Consider the following 19698-nt stretch of genomic DNA (forward strand, 5'->3'; position numbering starts at 1 on the left):
GAGAGATTCTCCCCATGATTATGCAGTAAAATTCCATGTGGGCTTTCTGTACTGTGATACATCAGAACTAACCAAGGTAGGTCCCAGGCACAAGCATTTTATTACACATCCAAGTGAGTTTCTAGGTTGAGAATTGTGGCGTGTCAAAGCTGGGAGAGGCTCTGTGGGTCAGTTTGTAAAAAGGCCTTTATTTTACACAAACAATTCAAATTGAGAACGAGGTGGGGATTTAGACATTTTGATAAAATCGGGAGTCAGGGGGAGCATTGTTTCTCCCAAGCTGCTATGATGGTGAGGCCATAAGCTTACCAGCTGCAGAGCCCTGCACTCATAGTCCCAGATCCTCAACAGGCTGCAGCACAAGAAGCATTAGCGTTAACAGTAAGCCGCCCTGAGCAACAAAATTCCAAAAATGAAAACAAAAGTAGTAGACTTACTCTGTCACAGTTCAGGATGCAAAAGCCCAAGGTACCATCAGACCGAGCTCCAGGAAGATTTCTTCCCAGTGGTTCTGGTTCGTGATGGCGTCTCCTCAAGGTTTATGTTTGCCTCTGCTTTTACACCACCTCCGATCTGTCTTTGAGTCCGCTGCTCCTACAGAACAGACACCTGTCTCTGGGCTTAGGTCCAGTGAAAGTGCAGGGCAGTTTCATCTTGCCCTCCTTAGCTAATATGTCTACAACAATCTATTACCAAATAAGATCATGTTCTGAGGTTTGAATGGGCTTGAATTTGGAGGTAAGGAAGGCAGTATTCAGCCCACTATAGGGTTTGAGAAGGGTTTTCTTGATATTTTACATTACTAGCATTTGTGGCACCTCATACCCATTATTCCTGGCCATTCTATGAGAAAGATATGTCAGTATTTCTAATTTTTCCCATCATATAAATTATTGAGTACCAATTGCTAGAAATGTTTTTACAAAACTATTTAAAATGAGAGTGTGGCTCAGTGGTAGAGCTCCTACTTAGGAGCCATGAGCCTATGGGAAATAAGGAAAAGCACCAGACTATGCCATTAAACCCAGCTTTTAACAGAGATCACTCAAGGTGATCTGAAACTGGTGGTTGAGAACTGGAAATTAACCTCCTCTGATTAGACAGTGGTAAGCAGCAAGCGGTACAGTTGTTATACCTAACGGCTTCGTGTTTTCATAGTCTCCATCCAGCTTCCACATACTTTGTAGATTACTTTTAACATAATATGATGTAAATGCTATATAACTGTGTCATTTAGGATGTAATGATGAGAAAAAAGTCTGTATATACCCAATACTAACGCATTTTACCAACTATTTCTAATCCATGTTTGGTTTTGGATAGGTGGCTATGGGACGGAAGGACACAGAGAGGCAGACCTAGTACCCTCAGAACTGTTTCCGTTCAGCTTGGGAGCAGCCATGAAAGGTCAGTTACAAGCCTGACATTGATCTTCTTCTGGTTTAATTGTTGAGTTGATTCACAGAAATTAAAACTAGAATGTAAATGTCTTCTCTGACACTGCCCCAGGCAGCCCTGTGAGTTAGGAGTGTTCCTTGTGTATTAGCAGCACTCATGGGGAAAACAGATAGAGAAAACTCACAGTGGATTCGCTGACCCAAGGCTCTGGTGGGCAAGTTTAGCACTGGAAGTCCAGATGTGAAGATTCCCCTGTGTAAACCTGTGCTGAGTCTGCCCACATTCAGAGACATGTGGCCTTTTTTCCCTGAAATCTTAATATGTAAGCATCATCTGTTATATGTTCCAAATTGTAAAGGCACCCATATTCAATTTTTTCATTTTTATTCGAGCAGATTATTAGATAACTGATTTATGGGCTTAAAGTGATAACACATGTCTTTTGAATTAATTTTAGAAATACCATTTTGCTTTTAATGTTATTTTTGCAAAAGCAACTGAGTTTGTTTCATTGTCAGTGCATCCAATATAACATGAAAAAACATTTTAGCGTGTGTAGAAATACATAAAAAGTAATAAATAGAACCGTAGCATTCTTTCTAGTGAAAGCATTTTTCAATTTTAATTTTAGAATTTCTGCCCACTTCATATAGGAACAGTACTTAAACATCTTTGGTTGAACGCCTGTTTCTTTGTGGGTTCAAGGTCTGGCTCCCTTGCTGCGGTGATAGTATTGTCTGTGTCTCCCTTTGTTATTCCTTTCCAGACCCAACTCTCTCTCTCTCTCTCTCTCACTCTCTCTCTCTCTCTCTCTTTCTCTCTTTTTTTATTAAGGATTTCTGCAAAAGCAATGGGCAGATTCCTTGCCTCCATACACTCCTTAGAGGCTGGGGAAACACATGTGTATCTTGTAATGGGCTGTTAAAAGCACTTGTTCATCAGATATTTTCTTTTTATTTGTAGATTTAGGAGTATTTTAGCAGGTGTACATTTGCATATAAAAGAGAATAAAAGATACGAAGTTGAGGCTTTTTCTTTCCCCTCTCCTCAGCGTCCTCTCTGTCCTACCCCCTTTATTCAGCACGGTTTTCACCTTTTTTTCTCTAGCTGCTTCTATTTTCTAGACCCAAAATGCATATCAAAAAGAAAAAAAACCCTCTTAGTGATCCCTCAGCTTTGCAGGAAGATGGATGATTGGGCTCTGGCAGCTTATGTAACAAAGTAGAGGAAATATATTTATCTCATTGTGTCATCAGCACGGAATTAATAAACAGAATAGGTTTTAATCTCTTGGCTGGATACTACGTGGGATGTAGACTCCTTGCCTTGTATGTTTTAAACTGCAATATTTTCTACTTCTTAAGCGAAAATTTGACATCGAATTGAATATATAGTAGTGCTTGACTACAGGATTCAGAACCGAAAACTTGAGGAGGTGTGTGTGTGTGTGTGTGTGTGTGTGTGTGTGTGTGTGTGTGTGTGTGTTTCTGTATATGAAAAGAATTGACTTCTTTAAAAATGTTGGATTCATCTAATCATTTTAATTACCCCATAATTCTTGAGTGGTTAACATTACAATGAGAGAAGTTTCGCTGGAGTTCCAAGGCACAGGCACAGGCTACAGTGTACACCAAGCCTTTTACAGCTAGTCCTCGGATTTTCAGATTTATGCCTCGCTTGCATCCAGGATGAGCTTAGATTCTTCAGCTCTTAGTCCTGTGTTTACAGCAGGCTAGCTTTTACTTTTGCTTTTATATTTGACTTTTTCTCCTGTATTCACTTACCCATTCACATTGTAACCACATTGGCAAGGCAGTGGCACACTGCAACTTTAACTGCTTGTTTCCTTGCTCTCTTTGTTTCCTTCCTGAAGAGCCAGGGCCCGAGTTACAAAAAAAGTCATATTCATTGTTTGGCCTTTTTGCACTGTGAAGTTGGCTTCCTGGCTAAGCCTTTTACACTGTTTCGGGAGGGTTCTACACTCACTGTTCCAGAACCTCTAGCAAATAGTATAGTCTTGCCTGCAGAGTCTGAAGCTGGCCCACAATCACTTAACATCTCAGGGCTCACATAGCCTCCAGATAGTGTTCAGGTCCTCGCCCTTTCAATGAGCGCTTTCCCTAGAGTCCTGTTTATACCTTTGCCTGCAGCTTTGCTGATCCCTCTGTGCACCTAGCTTTGCTTTCTGTAGGCAGCCACCCTCTCCTCAGCCCTAGGGAGTAGATTTTTCACTGAACCTGCCCAGTGGGTCTGCCTCTAACCCTCCTGAGATCTTTGCATTCTCTCTCCCCTCTCTCAGAGCCCCACATTCTAGTATTAGAACCTGAGAATCAGGGCCTGGAGCCCAGTGACTTTTCTACCAGGATGCTGCTTCTTCGAGGTCAGAATAGAGAGAAGCTATTGATTTTGACAATGAATCTACACATGGATCCACTGAAATGACAAATTTGTGGTCTGAAATGAACTCTTAAAGTTCGTCCCAGAGTCTTAAAATTTAGGTGCAACTCAATTTTTATTTAAGACTTACACTTGTGAGGTAGAGATAGGAAATTACAGATTTGGGTTCTATAGGGAAACCATGCATTTGAGAAATGTGTACCTCCTTATAGAGAGACCTAATTAGGGACCCATGCTTCTGAGAAATGTTAGCCTCAAAGAGGAATTTAAGAAACACTGATAAACAGTTGAAAGTAGAATGTTTCTTTGCTTTTCTTCATCTATAGAAACCAAAGCCTACCAGTTACTGAAGAAGTCTACCCTTCAGGATAATTCAAATCAAGCTGAAGAGAGATTTGAAAGTCAGTTTTCAAGTAAGTTGGGGTCGATTCAGCACTTGACTCCTGTGGCAAGGGGATGAGGGCAGACACCAGGATGGTGCTTCGAGAAGCATGGTTTTAGAGTTTGCTTTGTAATGAGTGTTACTGAGTCTGAGTGAGCAAGGACGTTTTCATGCTTAGCAGACAGGCATTTAGAAAGGCCCTCACTTCTGGGTACGTGGGGTCCAGCGTGGTAGTAGCTTTCACAGGCCCTATGTTTCTATTTGGTATGTCATGAAGGTATCTCTTCCCCAATTCCCACAAGATACTCCAAATTCTCTTCTCTACATGTCCTCCTCATCTTGTGAGGAGGACAGCTTTATGCTGCGTGTCCACTCTTGTGGGAATGCTGGGAAATTCTCCACAGTTATAATGAAAGGAATGTACATTCCAAGAACCTAACATTTAGGCTTAAACATAGATTCTTTAATCTAGGATTTTGTTTCAATTTTAATTTTCCTACATTCTTCCACTATACATGTGGTTTTCATTTTATTATATTTTCTTTTCATGTATTATTCAATTGGACACCCATTATCAAATGTACATAATATATAAGAACATATATAGTGATTTTTTTTAAATTTTAGACTTACATGTTTTATTTTATGTGTATACATTTTTTGCCAATGTGAATATGTACCATGCTTGGTGCTGATGGATGTCGGAAGAGAAGTTGTATTCTCTAGAAGCGTAGTTACAGTTGATTGTGAACCACCATGGAAATCGAGCCCCAGGCCCTCTGGAAGAGGAGCCGGTACTCTCAACCACCAGCTGTGCCACCTTTCCAGCTCAGAATGACTTTAATCTTCTATGATCACCATACTCTGTTTTTCCTATCAGAATTGTACAGTGAGTTCTGAATGCCATACAGTTCATAGACGATAGATATTCAGGTTTCCAGTTGTCTCAAACATGTCTTCCTCAGACAGATACTTTCTTAAGACATGTGCTATCTGTGTGCGGAGAATGCATTTTTAGTAATATCAGTGGCACTGTCATTTATTTTGGTTGCTTTTACGATCAGTAAGCTACTTTAGGTTAAAGACCCAGCCCACGCCTCTAATGAAAAGCTCCTGGGGAGAGCCAGCCATTTTGATGATGGTGATTTGGCTCCAAAAATGTAGAAATCGAAGTCTCTTGAGGTGAAAAGCAGGGCCTCTGTCCCTATTGCTTCAGAAAGATCTTAGTACAGGTCAGCTTTCTGTTCACATTTGTGACATAGAGTCTGAATGGAGATAGGTCTGAGACAGTGTTGTCCACCCCCCTCATCTTATAGATAAGGTCTCAAGAGAGGAACGCCTTGCTCAGAGCATAACTGCAAGCAGCTGCACACAGGTGGGAAGGCAGCGCTGCAGAGACTTTTGGCAAGTCTATTTTGGCAAAGTCTATTTTGGTTTTTGGCTTTTGATTTTTTTTTTCAACACTGTTTCTCTCTGTAGCCCTGTCCTAGAATTCTCTTAGTGGACCAGGCTGGCCTTGAACTCAGAGATCCACCTACTTCTGCCTCCCAAGTGCTGAGATTAAAGTTGTGTGCCATATGGGGCTGGGGATTTAGCTCAGTGGTAGAGCGCTTACCTAGGAAGCACAAGGCCCTGGGTTCGGTCCCCAGCTCCGAAAAAAAAAAAAAAAAAAAAAAAAAAGAACCAACTAAAGTTGTGTGCCAGGTGGCAAGTGTATTTCGATACCTAATTGGCAGGTACAAAAGACAAGTATTTGGCATAAATTATCATCTCTTGGTTATCTATAAAAATTATACTACTATTAAATATATTAATAGCTTATTTCAAATAATATATATTCTTTGAGCAGTTCATACAATTATACAATATATTTTGATCCTATTCTGTTAAACTTTTCATATGTGAAATGGCACCTGACAGGTTGTATGGCCAGCACAGGCAGTTCAGTTTCCTTGGTCTGTCTCACAGTGGCACCTTGTAGGATCCCAGTAGTCTGATGATAGTATTGACAGGAGCTTCTGATGCTGTTGGCTGCTCTTAGAATTGACAGTGCCTGCCTCCACTCTCCACTGCCTTCTTGCTTTTACTGTCCTGTAGTCCCCTGAGCTGCAGAGAGCAGATGACCATCTTAGATCGTAAAGGGAAACTTCTCCACACTGAAAAGCAGTGAGGGCAGGAATCTTATCCTTACCTCTCACTCTTGAAGGAGCACTTTGTCTCAGTTACTTTCTGAGTTAGATGGTTTAGGTCTCTGTGTCCAGATCTGTTACTGAGAAAACCCACTTAAGTTCTGAACCTCACTTTTTATAACCCAAAGTCCTGTCCTTTACAAATGTGGAGACCCTGTTTGAGTTGAGCATGCACATGGTGCTGAAAGAGTTATCCTGCTACAGAGATAATATACAGGCAAACCATTCAAGGTTAGCAACTCAGCAAGCCTGCAGCAAAGCTGCCTATACACTCTCTGGGATCTGGGGTAACTGCCCATTGAAAGCAGAAGTGCCACAGAAATATCTAAGGCTGAGGACAGTGGGGACAGTCCAGCCTCCGTCCCCAGGGAAAAGGGTGTGTTGCATGTCCATGTCCTCAACATAGGCTGAGAGTGGCCTTGATGGCTTTTAGTGGAAATTTATTCTTCTTTGTGGGATAACAAACAGGATTTAGCCAAAGGGCTTAAGAGTAGATAGTGTGGGAGCCTCCAGGAGTGTGAGTTTATGTCTGAGACCTGGTTCTCCTGGTACCTGTTGTCTTGGTGAGCCATTCATCCCTGTGTCCTAACAAAGTGAATTAAGTCTTCAACTTGTGCTCTTATTTGTACTTTCTGTCCATTTACCGCAGAGCTCTGGTACTTAGCTCTAGGTCATATGCTTGCCTAGCACATTTGAGGAGGTCTCGGGCTCAGTCCCCACACCCCAGAAAAGGACTGAGTAAAGTTTAAAAAAAAAAGCAGACTGCCTTGGATAGTTTTAGCTTTGTTTGTTTTTATTTTATTTTTAGTATTATAATGAAAATTCCCCGTTTCTTTTCAGTGTTCTATGAGTATTTTGTCTCTGGGCCTAGAAACCCTGAAACCTTCTGTGGCTTGAACAGGATCTTCCTCTTGATTTTCTAAGATCCTGGGAGGCTGCGGATGCGTTCGTCTCGTGCGGTAGATAACTCATTCTCCTTGACTGTGTTTGTCACAGGTTTGGATATTGGCGGCAGCACGTTCAAGACAAAGACAGCCCACAAAATCGCCTCGGAAGCTAGTTTTTCATCCAGTGAAGGAAGTCCTTTGTCAAGGTAAAGTCCTGAGAGCCTTTCTGAATAGCAGTAACAAGATGAGAAATGTCACTACGCAAAGAGTTCAGCCCTGGCTGCGTGTTATTTTGTGTGTGACTTGATGGAGGGTTATGGTTTGGGGTTTTTGTTTATCTAAAATAACAGTCAAAACTTTAGTCTACCTTTGAAAATGTTTGCACCAGAGCCACGCATTGTTTTGCAGCTGTTGTTGCCTTGGTTTAAGACTCAATTGACACCTCAGTGAACCACAAATTAGCGCCTACAGCTGCTCGCAGTAGGACTGCTTAGAGCCCACACAAAGGAGGTTGTCAGGAAAAGGGCAGGGAGAAGACATCAGGCCTTAAGAGAACTAAAGTGGCATGTTTCTTCTTTCTGAGACAGTTGATAGACCGACAGGCAATTGCTCTGTATTAGTTTTTGTGTATGGATTCTTTTTTTTTTTTTAAAAAGCAAGTCTTCCAGCCACATTACTCACTCCTTTTCTGATGTGCTCTTGCTTACTCCCCTAACGGACTGAATGTATTTTTTTACACTTGTTAAAATGTAACACTTTTGTGAGCTATAATAAGCAAGTTCTGTGCTGTTGTGCCATCAGCATCCAGTACTAATCATGCAGCGACTTCCAGTCATTTAGGAAGCATTTACAATGTGAATCTAAGCAATTGCCCGATGCAGTGCCCACTCTTACTTTGGACTAAATACTATTTCAAACAGCCTCCAAGCCTCCTTTGCAGTAGCGCTGCTCATTTAAAAAGTGTTCTTTGGATGACCGCATTACCTTTGAATTTACTACTTGACCCTGCTAAAATGTTAAAACATGACCTTTACATTGCTTCTGCTGTGTGTAATGTCCACATAACAAAATGATCTGATCCAGAAATGTCATACTAAAAGGAAATGAAAATGGAAAAAAAAATCTGCTCGTTTGTATTTTACAAAAGCATTACAGTGTTTTAGGACCTGGACTATGGATGGGTTAACTTTCTCAAATTCTTGCTTTTAGAAACTTGGTAAGCACCCAAAATGCTTTCTTCTTTATAAGAAATTACCTTTTAATACCCAGTTTTTGTTTGTATTTTTTGAGAAAATAGGAGCTTACTGGTTTTGGGACAGTATTGAATACACTATCCTTGGGCTTATACTCAAATAAATTTGAGTTTGGATCTTTTAAGAGAATTTTTAAAGGTCAGTAAATTCTACAGATAGTTCCCAGTTTTAATGTTACCATTTGGCTTAAAAATGTATCTCGTTAGTTTTTAAGATTGTTAAAATCTTAAAATTTGTCCCCATTATATTTTGAAGACATTAAAATAAGTCCTATCTCTATCCCCCACACCAAGATAGAGTTTGTCTGTGTAGCCCCGACTGTCCTGGAACTCAGTCTGTAGACCAGACTGGCCTCAAACTCACAGAGATCTGAATTAAGGGTGAGGGCTGCTAGTGCCTAGCATTGAAACAAGCTCTTTATGTTCTTTGAGACGTTCTTAAGCACACTTAGAAAATAATAGGATCAGATAGGACATTTTCTCAGCCTGGTCATTCATACCCAGCCACAGTTCACCAACCAGATGAAAATTAAACTTTGTTTTTTCTACAAATTAAAGTAAGGAGCCTCTTGTAATTATATGCCTGCATGAAATTAACTTTCAAATAAATCATAAGTAATCTCATCACCCCCTTTAAGAAAAAGAAACCCACTAAAAGGTCTTCCAGGAAACCTCAGTTCTAGATACTTGATAGTAATCTAGCATGAAGGGCTTTGAGGGGTGGGTTGTGGCTTGGTGTGCTGTTCCACACAGTTTGGTTCTTGTGCTGGGTCTGTTATTGTTCATATCCCACCCTGGGCTTTGGAGAGCTCAGGTTTTGCTGTTTGTGCCTGGTTTCACTGAAATTTCTTAGAGGCTTACATTTAAGGATCCCACTCACTGCAGTCACTCCTTGTGCTTTATTGCTTTTACAAGTGGTCTCGAAACCCAGTACTTGAGAATAAACATAACAGTGCGGCGCTGCTGTGGCACTTTTAAAAATTCTTCTTTGCTCTATTTTGTCAGTGAGCTGATGAGCAATCTCAAAAAAAAAAAAAAAAGACCCTGTTGGACCTTAAAAAAAAATGGCTTCCTCTGATGTCCTAGAGACAATAATTATGATGTGCTAGTTAAGCCCAAACTACAGCTGAGGGATTTTACTTTAAAGCAGGGGCTTGGGCGCAAAAATGCATTTATAGCTCTTTGTCTGCACCTCATTATGTGTGGGCCTGATTCATTAAGTAATTGGTTTGCAGTTGTTTACATGAGTATTAAGGCCTTCTTTTCAGCCGCCTTTGAGAGATACATTGTGCAAATGTTGCCTGTGATGAATGCAGAATGAGGGCCAGAGGGTCCCTCCTATTGGCTAAACAGTGCACTCTGTTGAAAAGCCAGAGAAAGGGATTGGGTGCTGCTTTGCATAGCAATGACTTTCTTAATAAGCGTTACAGATTAATACACACAAGCTATAAAAGATGCAAAGAGATACTCTTAGCACATTTATACATGCTCATTTCATTGTGACGGTGGCGGCGTCCCCGCGCTTTCATATTCCGTTTTGCAGAGCAGAGGCTTCAGTGTATGAGCCGTAATAGAATCCGATGTTTATTGTATTATAAATCACGGGCAAGTAGGCCGATCGGCAACAGTTTATTATTAAAGATTCTTTCAGTGTAAATCTTTTTCTACCATTGTATTTGCTTCAGTAAAATCATTTTGTGGTTGAGTGGGGATGAAAGGCATGATGTACGAAGGAGTGAGTCCTAATAGGAAGCTGTTCTCCGAGTAAAGACCACTTGTTCCCTTTTGTTCCGGGGTGCATGCCAGAGCTTCCTCTCCTCTGCAAACATTGTCTCTCTTTACCTTCCCCAGGAAGCGGCTTCACTCTCCAGGACCCATTTATTCAATGGAGAGTGTATCTTCACAGCTCCCTTGTAAGTTCAGCTTACAGGTTCCCTTGTAACTCCAGCCTTCTGGTTGAATCAAGATAAGATTTTTGCCGAAAGAAAAGAATGTGTGCTTGCTACATAATTGCCTGGGGGAAAGGTACTAAAAGTCACCGGGCCACCCACACCCCTTAACAGGGCCACCGTGGGTGGCATTCCATGCCAGCCCTGCAGCCATGGAATCGGCCAGCGGAGGGCGCCAGCATGCAGCTGTTGATCAGATGGTGGCCGCAGCTTTTCTTTCTCTGGTCATTTGTTATTTTCTCTGGAATGGTATAAAGATATTTAGTTATTAGCTGTCCATTGAAATAAAAACAAAAGAAAATTCTGGCAGTCCTTCCTGTACCTTATAAAGTGCCCACCTCCATCTCTAGCCTAGGAAATCTGCATTGACCTTAAATTTTACTAAATTAGAAACTTCTTAAGCATTCCATAATCACTGTCATTAACTCATAAATTTATTTTGTTTCCTGACATAACACTTTTGCGTAAGAAAAATCACATTATTTAATGGGAAAAAGTAAACTAGCTGACTCCAGGGCAACAAAAATTACAGCGTGTGCTGTAGGAGCTCCAACTGGCCATCAGGGGGCGCTCAGACTTTGTCAATTTAAACAGCCTCAGCCTTGGGTGGCCTTTACAACTTAAGATTGGTATTTGTGGAGATTTGTTGATATGGTCATTTGTACTTTTATTTCTTTCTGGATTGCTTTGTTTCCTATATTTTTTCCAGAAAAATGTCTATTTTGAAGGAAAAAAATCCAGCCAAAGATGCTATTTGAAAATGTTTAATACTGACTCTAAATCCACAGAAATGTTTGTGGTTCACAGCCAGGATACCACATCTTCTCATAGGTGAGCATGCCTCTGCTTTCATGTGTGTGTGCACGTGTGTGTGTGTGTGTGTGTGTGTGTGTGTGTGTGTGTAGGCCAAAGGTTAGTGCTGGATATTTTTCTTGATAGCCCTATACCTTATTTTTCAACACAAGTTCTCTCAATGCACCTGAAACTCATCCATTTGCCTAGATTCAGCCACTGAGTTCCAAGGAGCTGCCTATTCCACCCACCCTGACCCCAGTGCTAGAGTTACATACACACATCCAGCTTTGACACAGGCACTGGGGACCCAAACTCAGGTCTTCATGTTTCACAGTAAGCACTGTCCTGACTGAGCCATATCATTGGCCCTCCAGTCTTATAATTAGGCCCTAGAACAGAACAGTGCATCCCACCGAGGGCCATTTCTTAATTGTCCTCAATGTCACAAGTTGTATTTTTGGCAGGATCCTCAGGGTTAATTGCCAAATTCAAATGAACCCCAAATCCAGTAATTTAGGTGTGTTTTTTAATGGGACGTGGCTTTCCCCTGGAGGCAGGATTGGCAGTCAGTATGTTGCTAACAGTAGCATATTCCCCAGGTCTTCTAGTCTCCAAATCTGTCTACCTTTCAGGACCAGAAGTGAGTACCAAGCCCCATCCCAACTCTTCTACTGTTGCAGGTCTTGAGGAGACCTATTGCGTGCACCCCCTCTATCTGGAACAGCCACGTTCTAGTGTTCTTGCTGCCTACTGTGTGACTTATGGGATATCCTTCAGGGTACCAGCTCAGATGCTGTGCCCTAAAGCAACATGCAACTCCATGCCTTTGGCCTCTGTTGTTTGGGTGAGATACACCAACCCTATTGTTTATCTGCTTTCAAATGCTTCCTGGTCAGAGGATGACTGTGTCATATGCCCTTCTAGTGGCCATATAGCATTTCTGTCACCCCCTAACTAGGTGTAGGAGCTGTTTATACCTTGTTTCCCCTCACCATGTGAGCTTCTCATTGGTCTGGAGGGTTTATCAGCAGAGCTGGGTAACTGCTGAACTTCCTGCAAGAGCACTCAGCCATTCACCAAAGCCTTCTTCATGCAAGCCACTTGCAAAGCGCCTCCCTCTGTCTGGCATCGTCTTCCTGACCTGAAGGGCAGTGTGTATTCTATCCAGTTATCTGCAAGTGGTGTGTCTAGGAGAGGAGTACACATTTTCAAATGGAAATCTTAGCTCACTTCAAATTAGGTCACCTTCCCAAACTGTTCTGATGCTGTCTGCAGTCAGTTTGAAGAAATAGGAAGGAAGTGGGCATCTTACAGAAAGCCTTAATGGAATCTTTCCTGACCGCTGTCCTGTGTGCTGATGGAAGACTTGTCTTGGTCTTGACCTTCATGAGGATGTGTAGGCTCTTGGCACATGTCAGGGACCGGAAACAGCATCCTCAGCTGTGCCCTCCTTCTGGTGCCCTTGTCTTCAGTGAGAAGCAGTACTTTTGAAGAGCTGGAGTGTGTTCTACTTTTTTTTCTTACAAAGCACCAAGTTTCCTATGGTGTTTTCATTCGCACTTACTGTGCTGCGTTTTTACTGTGTTTTTGTCAACTCGAAACAAACTAGAGTCATTTGGAGGAAGGAACCTCAACTGAAAAACACCCACATCCGATTGGCTTATAGTCAGGCCTGCGGAGCCTTGATTGATTGATGATTGATATGGGAGGGCCCAACCCAGCCCAGCATAGGCAGTGCTAAACCTGGTCCTGGGATGTAAAAGAAAGCAGGCTGAGTAAGCCACGGAGAGCAAGCCATGTAAGAAGTGTGACTAGTGTTTCTCTCCATGGCCTCTCCTTTGGGTCCTGCCTCTAGGTTTCTGTCTTGAGTTTATTTTTAGGCCCCAAAATCATATAGCTGTAGCTGTTGATGTATGTGTCTGCTTTTATGTCACCCCCATGTTCTTGTTACCATAGTTCTTTAAGATACCTTGACATTAGGTATGGTAATGCCTCTAACCTTTTTTTCTTTACCCTCTCAGGATTATTTTGGCTATCTGAATTTCTTGTCCTTTCAGATGAATTTTATGACTGATTTTTCTATTTCTATAGAAAACAACTTAAGAATTTTGATAAGAATTGTACTGAATCTGTAGATTGCTTTTGGAAAATAGCAATTTTCATAATACTGATCCCACTGATCCATGAACATGGAAGCTCTTTCCATCTTCTGGTATCTTCTTCAATTTCTCTCAAGTATTTTAAAGTTTTCATTAGAAAGGTCTTTAACTTCCTTGGCCAGGTGTTTTCCAAGGTTATACATGGTTGGAGGGCAATTGTGAATGGGATTGTTTCCCCTGTTTCTCAATGGGTTTATTAGTGATATATAGGAGGAACTACTGATTTTTAAACGTTAATTTTGTATCCTGCCACTTTGCTGAAAGTGCTTATCGGATCTAAGAGTTTTCTAGAGGAGTTTGTAGGGTCTCCTTTTTTATAGAATCTGCAAACATAGATAATTTGACTTTTTCAATCCCTATTTGGTTTTCTGGTATTTCTACTCTAGCTTAGACCTTCAGTACATTTAATAGAAGTGGAGAAAGAAGACTACTCTTGTCTTTCTTTTGATTTCACTGGAACTGCTTTAATGCTCCCCTATGTACTGTAACAGTGTTGGCTGTAGGTTGCGAATGCTTTTGGTGTTGTTTTCATGTCTTATTGAATTTGGTTTGCAAGCATTTTTTTAGTGCCTATGATCGGGAGCTTGGTCTATCATTTGTTTTGTTGTTGTACCTTTATTGATACAGGAAAATGCTGTCATTACAGAGAGAATTTGGAAGTACCCCTTTCCTGTTTTATGGAATAGTTCAAGAAGGTATTACTAGGGGTTGGGGATTTAGCTCAGTGGTAGAGCGCTTGCCTAGCAAGCACAAGGCCCTGGGTTCGGTCCCCAGCTCTGAAAGAAAAAAAAAAGAAAGAAAGAAAGAAGGTATTACTAGTTCTCCTTTGAAAGTCTGGTAAAATTCATCAGTCCTGGCCATTAGTAAATCAACTTTTTAACGTGTTTATTGTATTTTTGTGTGTATGATGTTTGCTTGCATATAGGTGTGTGTACCACGTGTGTGTCTGTTGTCTTCAGAGGTCAGAAGAGAGTGTCGGGTCCTCTGGAAGTGGAATTATTCATGTTTGTGAGTGCCATGCAGATGCCAGGAGCCATACCCCAGCCCTCTGCAAGAGCCACATGTGCTCTTAACTGATGAGCAGTCTCTCCTACTCCCCAGGGATTGTTTTGTTTTGTTTTTGCGACCAGTCTCACTGTTTGTTATTGAGCCTCTGACTTAGTCACACGGCTCCTATAAAAGAAAGCATCTACTTGGGGGCTTAGGCCATTATGATCATGGCAAAGAGCATGGTGTCAGGCAGGCTTGGTGCTAGAAAAGTAGATGAGAGCTACACCCTGATCTGAAAGCAGAGTAGGAGAGACTGGGTCTGGCATGGGCTTGTGAGACCTCAAAGCCCACTCCCAGTGACAAATGCTCCTTCCAACAAGGCCACACCTCCTAACATTCAACTCCCTAGTGGCTAAGCATTCTAATATTTGAGTCTATGGGGGCCATTCTTATTTAAACCACCACCTTCCACTCCTTGACCCCCATAGGCTTGTAGCTATATAATAGTGCAAAAATGTATTGAGTCCAACTTCAAAAGTCCCTGTAGTCTATCTGTCACAGTCCTAGCACTGCTTAAACATCCAAAGTCTCTACTGAGACCCATGGCAATCTCTTAACTGTAACTCCTGTAAAATCAAAATCAAAAAGCAGACACATACTTCCAACATACGATGGCATAGAACAGACTTTACCATTCCAAAAGGACGGGAGCACAGTGAGGAAATACTGGGCCAAAGCAAGACTAAAACCAGCAGGACAAACTCCAGAGTCTGCATCTCCAGTGTGATGTCAAAGCACTCAGCTCTTCAACTCCTTTCAGCTCTGTTGACTGCAACACATCTCTCTCTCTCTCTTGGGCTGGTCCTCACACCTGTCTGCAGCTCTCATTGGCAGGAATCCCACAAATCTGGCATCTCCAACACAGTCCAGACTTCACCGTCACAGCTTCATGCCTCCATGCATGGCCTCTCTCAGCCTCCATGCAGGGACACCCCCAACACACGCCTGGCCTCGGCAGCTTTCTTTAGCTATGGAGGGAGATTCCACAACCCTTTTTTGTATCCTTGACTCTAAGCCAGAACCATATGGCCAGAGCTGCCAAGTTCTGCTTGTTGGGACTGGAACTTGGCCCCTCCTCCAATGACACTGCACCAGCTTTCTGTTACTGATGAGTCCCTTCTCGGCTTTAGTGTTCCTTTAATTCCTTTTTACAAGTTGGAAGCTTAGTAAGCCAGGTCTTGCCCTGAGGTCACCAGACCCTTCATTCCATTTAGCATCAGGCTTTTCTTTAGACATTTTTCTCCTTGAATTCAGGACTTGGCTCCAGCACTCCCTTTCCTGGTGCTCCTTTCTCCTCACACTGTACATTTTGTATTTCTTCTTGCCCCACGTGCTCCTTTTCATTGAAGATCTGCATAAAAGTGACCCCTAATAACCATAACCACATGCCAGAGTCAATACTAGGCTGTCTTGAAATCCCTGCCAACACTATTAGTTTTGGTAGGCGATATGTTTCTAGAAATGCATCTGTTTCTTTTAGATTTTCCAATTTAGTGAATGTTCTGATTTGCTTGGATAAACGCCATGACCAAAAGCATGGAGGAAAGGATTTATTTGGTTACACATCCCAGGTCACAGTCTGTCACTTAAGGAAATCAGGGCAGAGGCTCACAGCAGGAACCCAGAGACAGGACTGAAGCAGAGGCCATGGAAGAATGCAGTTTAGAGACTTTCCATAACTTGCCCTGCTTCCTTATGCAACCTAGGTGCACCTGTCCAGGAGTGGCACCACCCACAGGGGGCTGGGCCCTCCCACATCAGTCAGTCATTAATGAAGATACACCACAGACTAGCCTACAGGCTCTTGAACTCACCACCTTATTTTCACAGCCATTCCCCAGTCTCTGCAGCTCCTGGTGTTAGACTTCTGAGGCAGCAGAAAGAGGCAGAAGGCAGAAAGAGACCAGAGTCTGACTTTCAACAGAACTGTATTTATTGGCACACACAGCAAGGGAAATTGAGGGGTCGGGGAGCAGGGAGGCTGCACCCTACAGGTGAGGCTTGGAAATGAGGGAAGTGGTGCAGCCTTAAGGGGCTGGAGGTCTTCATAGTCTCTTTCTGCCTCTAGCAGGATAGATTATTTGGAGAGACAGACAATCTCTACAAACATTCCTTTCTGGATTGACCAATAATGGCTGATTAAGGTCATCTGTAATCTAGTGGGAATCCTCTAGGCATTTGACTGCCATGAGTTACTCTATCTCCTGGTCTCTGAGTCATTGTGTACGCTTACACTTTCATTGCTTCTGGTTTTGACCTGCCTGCCTTAGATCACATGCTTCTTAGCTGCAGGAGTTTGCCAGCCTCCTCCATTTTTAGCACCGTACAGTGTTGAGTGTTTATAAAGTTCAGGTGCTAATGTGAAGTGCTAGGTGAGCTTTTGCCCATGCGGATCCTTAGGAGGCCATGTTGCTTCCGCCTTCTTCCCTGCCTTAGTAGTGCAATTTACACCCTTACTTAATGAGCCCATAGTAATGCCAGAGCTGTTCTCTCTGAATCCTCAGCGCTGCAACTTTCAATAACAAAACTGTGGTCTGCGTTATTCCTTTGTGGACTAGTTCCCAGGGAATCCTGTCCTCCTCTCGGAAGGTGCCTGCAATTTTGTTCCCTGCTCTCCCAGCTCAAAACGTGACTCATGGTTTCCACAGCATTCTATTTGTTCTTGCGTAGAGAATGACTGAATGAGCAAAGAAACTCAGAGTAGACTCCATGTCACCCACTGGAGGAGGGCAGCTGGAGCAGTTCTCCACCTCTCAGAAACTGACACTTCACTGACCTTCAGGGCTCCTACCTATTAGGCTCCTTAAAGAGAAAGTATGTATGGAGCTTGTCTCCTCTCAGCCCATCCCAAACCTTAGTTTTCCTTTGCTCTGGGCCTGGTTTGTCATCTCTACTTGGAATTCATACCTACACACCACAATAACCAGGGACTTTTGTTCATTCAGATGTGTCAAAAATGCCATATCACTGTTTTCTAAAATCCACCTTATACAGGCTGTCTGTGGGATCATCTGTAATCTTACCAGAACACTAGAAGGAAGGCATTGCTGACCCATTTTATAGGCAACCAGACTGGTGCTCAGAGAGCAGTGGAACTGGCCCCAAGCATTTGGTGAGCAAAGTTGGGTATTGGAAGCTCTTCGCTGCTATGTCTCAGATCTGTAAAAGGCTCTGTGAATGACAGCCAGGAGGGATTCTGTACCATGAGCTGAGAGGTTTTTATACCTCTACTTTTTGTTTGTTTGTCTATCCTTCTTTGAGACAAGATCTCTCTGTGTAGCTCTAGCTGTCCTAGAACTCACTATATAGACCAGGCTGGTCTGGAACTCAGAGAGATCTGCCTGCTTCTGCCTTCCTCCAGTGCTGGGATTAACCACCCTGCCTGGCAGCTTTTATACTTCTAAATGGTTGTAAAACTAGCCCAAAGAAAAGTTTTGTTCCATGACATGTGAAAGTAAATAAAATTCAAGCACCATTGTCCCTACATGAAGTTTCCTTGAAGTACAGCCATATCCATTCATTCACATACACAGACCTGAGGAACTGTGAAGGCTAAGTGGCCCTCAGAGCCTGAATGTTCTACTAACTGGTAACTTACAGAATTCCTTGGCCCACCTCAGCCTGACAAGTTAGATGTATTCCTTTCACACTTGTGGAGATTAGGCAGTCTGATCGCAAGCACTTTGATGGAGTGATAGGCTGACTGTGTGGCCTGGAACTTCAAACCCAATTTCTTACTCTGAAAGGGGACGTTCACGCATACTTTGCTGTATATGACTAACAAGCTGACCCTGTCAGCACTCCAAGGAAAGTCCTTCCTCTGTGCCTGTCGGTTTTCTTTACATGTTTGGTGAGACACATGAAAGAAATGTGACCCTAAGAATTGTACATAATAAAAGTTGACCTTGAATTACAGTGTCACATCTGTTTTAGGCATGGGTTTCTACAGAGAAACATTGTTAAGACACCAGGGTAGAATGGGAAACACTTGAGCACATCCTCACCTTTCTCAGTGATGAACTGCAGCTTATGAAGTTATGAAATCGGTTTCTTGTAAGAACTCTAATAAAACTGACAACTAAGAACCACTGTACAAGGGGTTGGGGATTTAGCTCAGTGGTAGAGCGCCCTAGCCCTAGCAAAGCCCTGGGTTTGGTCCCCAGCTCCAAAAAAAAAAAAAAAAAAAGAACCACTGTATAATTAATTCACATTTCACTGATGTTGTCTCCTATTCCCAATGGTTTAAATGATTCAAAGCCACACAGCACAACCACAGAGCAAACAGAAAAAGTAAGTTCAGGTTGCCTCATAGAGACATGACACGCCTAGAATACCGTGTGCAAAGCAAGAGGATCCCTGGCATGCTCCGTGGGTGGGACCTGACCTTGCTGCTGGCTCAGTTCACTTGCTTTTGATGACTTGCACCCACTCGAGTGGAGGACACTCACAAAAGGCCAGGGCCACGTTCACAGCACTGTTAGGCATTTTCTTTCCTCTTTTCCTCTCCTGGATATTTCACCCTCTATTGGCAGGGAAGACAACTCCAACAGCCTGATTCTGAAGTCACATGCTAGTCAGAAATGCGCAGGTCACATTCTGTATCATTGAACATTGTTAGAGCGCCTTTCAGTGGGGCCCTGTGCTAAGTTCATTTATCCATTTCCCTCAGGCCCCTGCTAATTGCTGGGTAGTGGTTACCAAGTGAACTGGAACACATGTAGCCTCTGCTTACAGCCCAGAGGGTAAGGAGTAGCCTATCGGTTAACAGAGGAACAGATGGAAAACAGCAATTTTGATAAGGACTCCAGGGGATGGGACATGGGGGATACAGAACTAGGAAGCCCAGCATTGTTTGGGCGCCCACCTTGGGAAGCACCATTCAGCATTTAGGTTTTTATGCCAAAGGCGATGAGGTTGTTATTAGAGTTTTCATCGGAAAATGTAAGGTTTATGTGTCCAGCATCTCACCCTTGCTGCCAAGTGGAAGGTGGATAATAGAGGGACAGATTAGACGTGGTGTCATCAGTGAACCCATTGCAAACATCCATGTTGGAGTTTCTTGGTGTGCTTGCTAATGTGGTAACAGTACATGAGGAAATTGCTAAGGAGGCCGGGTTACCAAAGCATATGTGTTGGCTGTGTTTGGCAAGGGATATTGGGACACCACAAAGTTGGGGATGCCACATTCTGAGATGAGAGAAAGGACTGCCCTGGTGGGGTGGAGACCACACTAGAAGGAT

The 19698-nt window shown here is 42.7% G+C and overlaps 1 protein-coding gene across 9 annotated transcripts in view; it reads left to right on the forward strand.

Annotated features, from left to right (window-relative positions):
- Kiz (kizuna centrosomal protein) overlaps window positions 1-19698 on the forward strand; it is a 108185-nt gene that overhangs the window by 84961 nt on the left and 3526 nt on the right. For all 9 annotated transcript variants that reach the window (XR_015682994.1, XR_015682993.1, XR_015682995.1 and 6 more), the window contains 3 exon segments: window positions 1324-1407; window positions 4122-4208; window positions 7363-7459. Coding sequence is in view for 4 of the 9 variants with exons in the window: in NM_001398980.1 (NP_001385909.1) it covers window positions 1324-1407; window positions 4122-4208; window positions 7363-7459 (268 nt within the window). In the remaining 5 variants the exon portion in view is untranslated.

Source organism: Rattus norvegicus, chromosome 3 (genome assembly GCF_021556685.1).
Source record: "Rattus norvegicus strain SHRSP/BbbUtx chromosome 3, alternate assembly SHRSP_T2T, whole genome shotgun sequence".
NCBI lineage: Eukaryota > Metazoa > Chordata > Mammalia > Rodentia > Muridae > Rattus > Rattus norvegicus.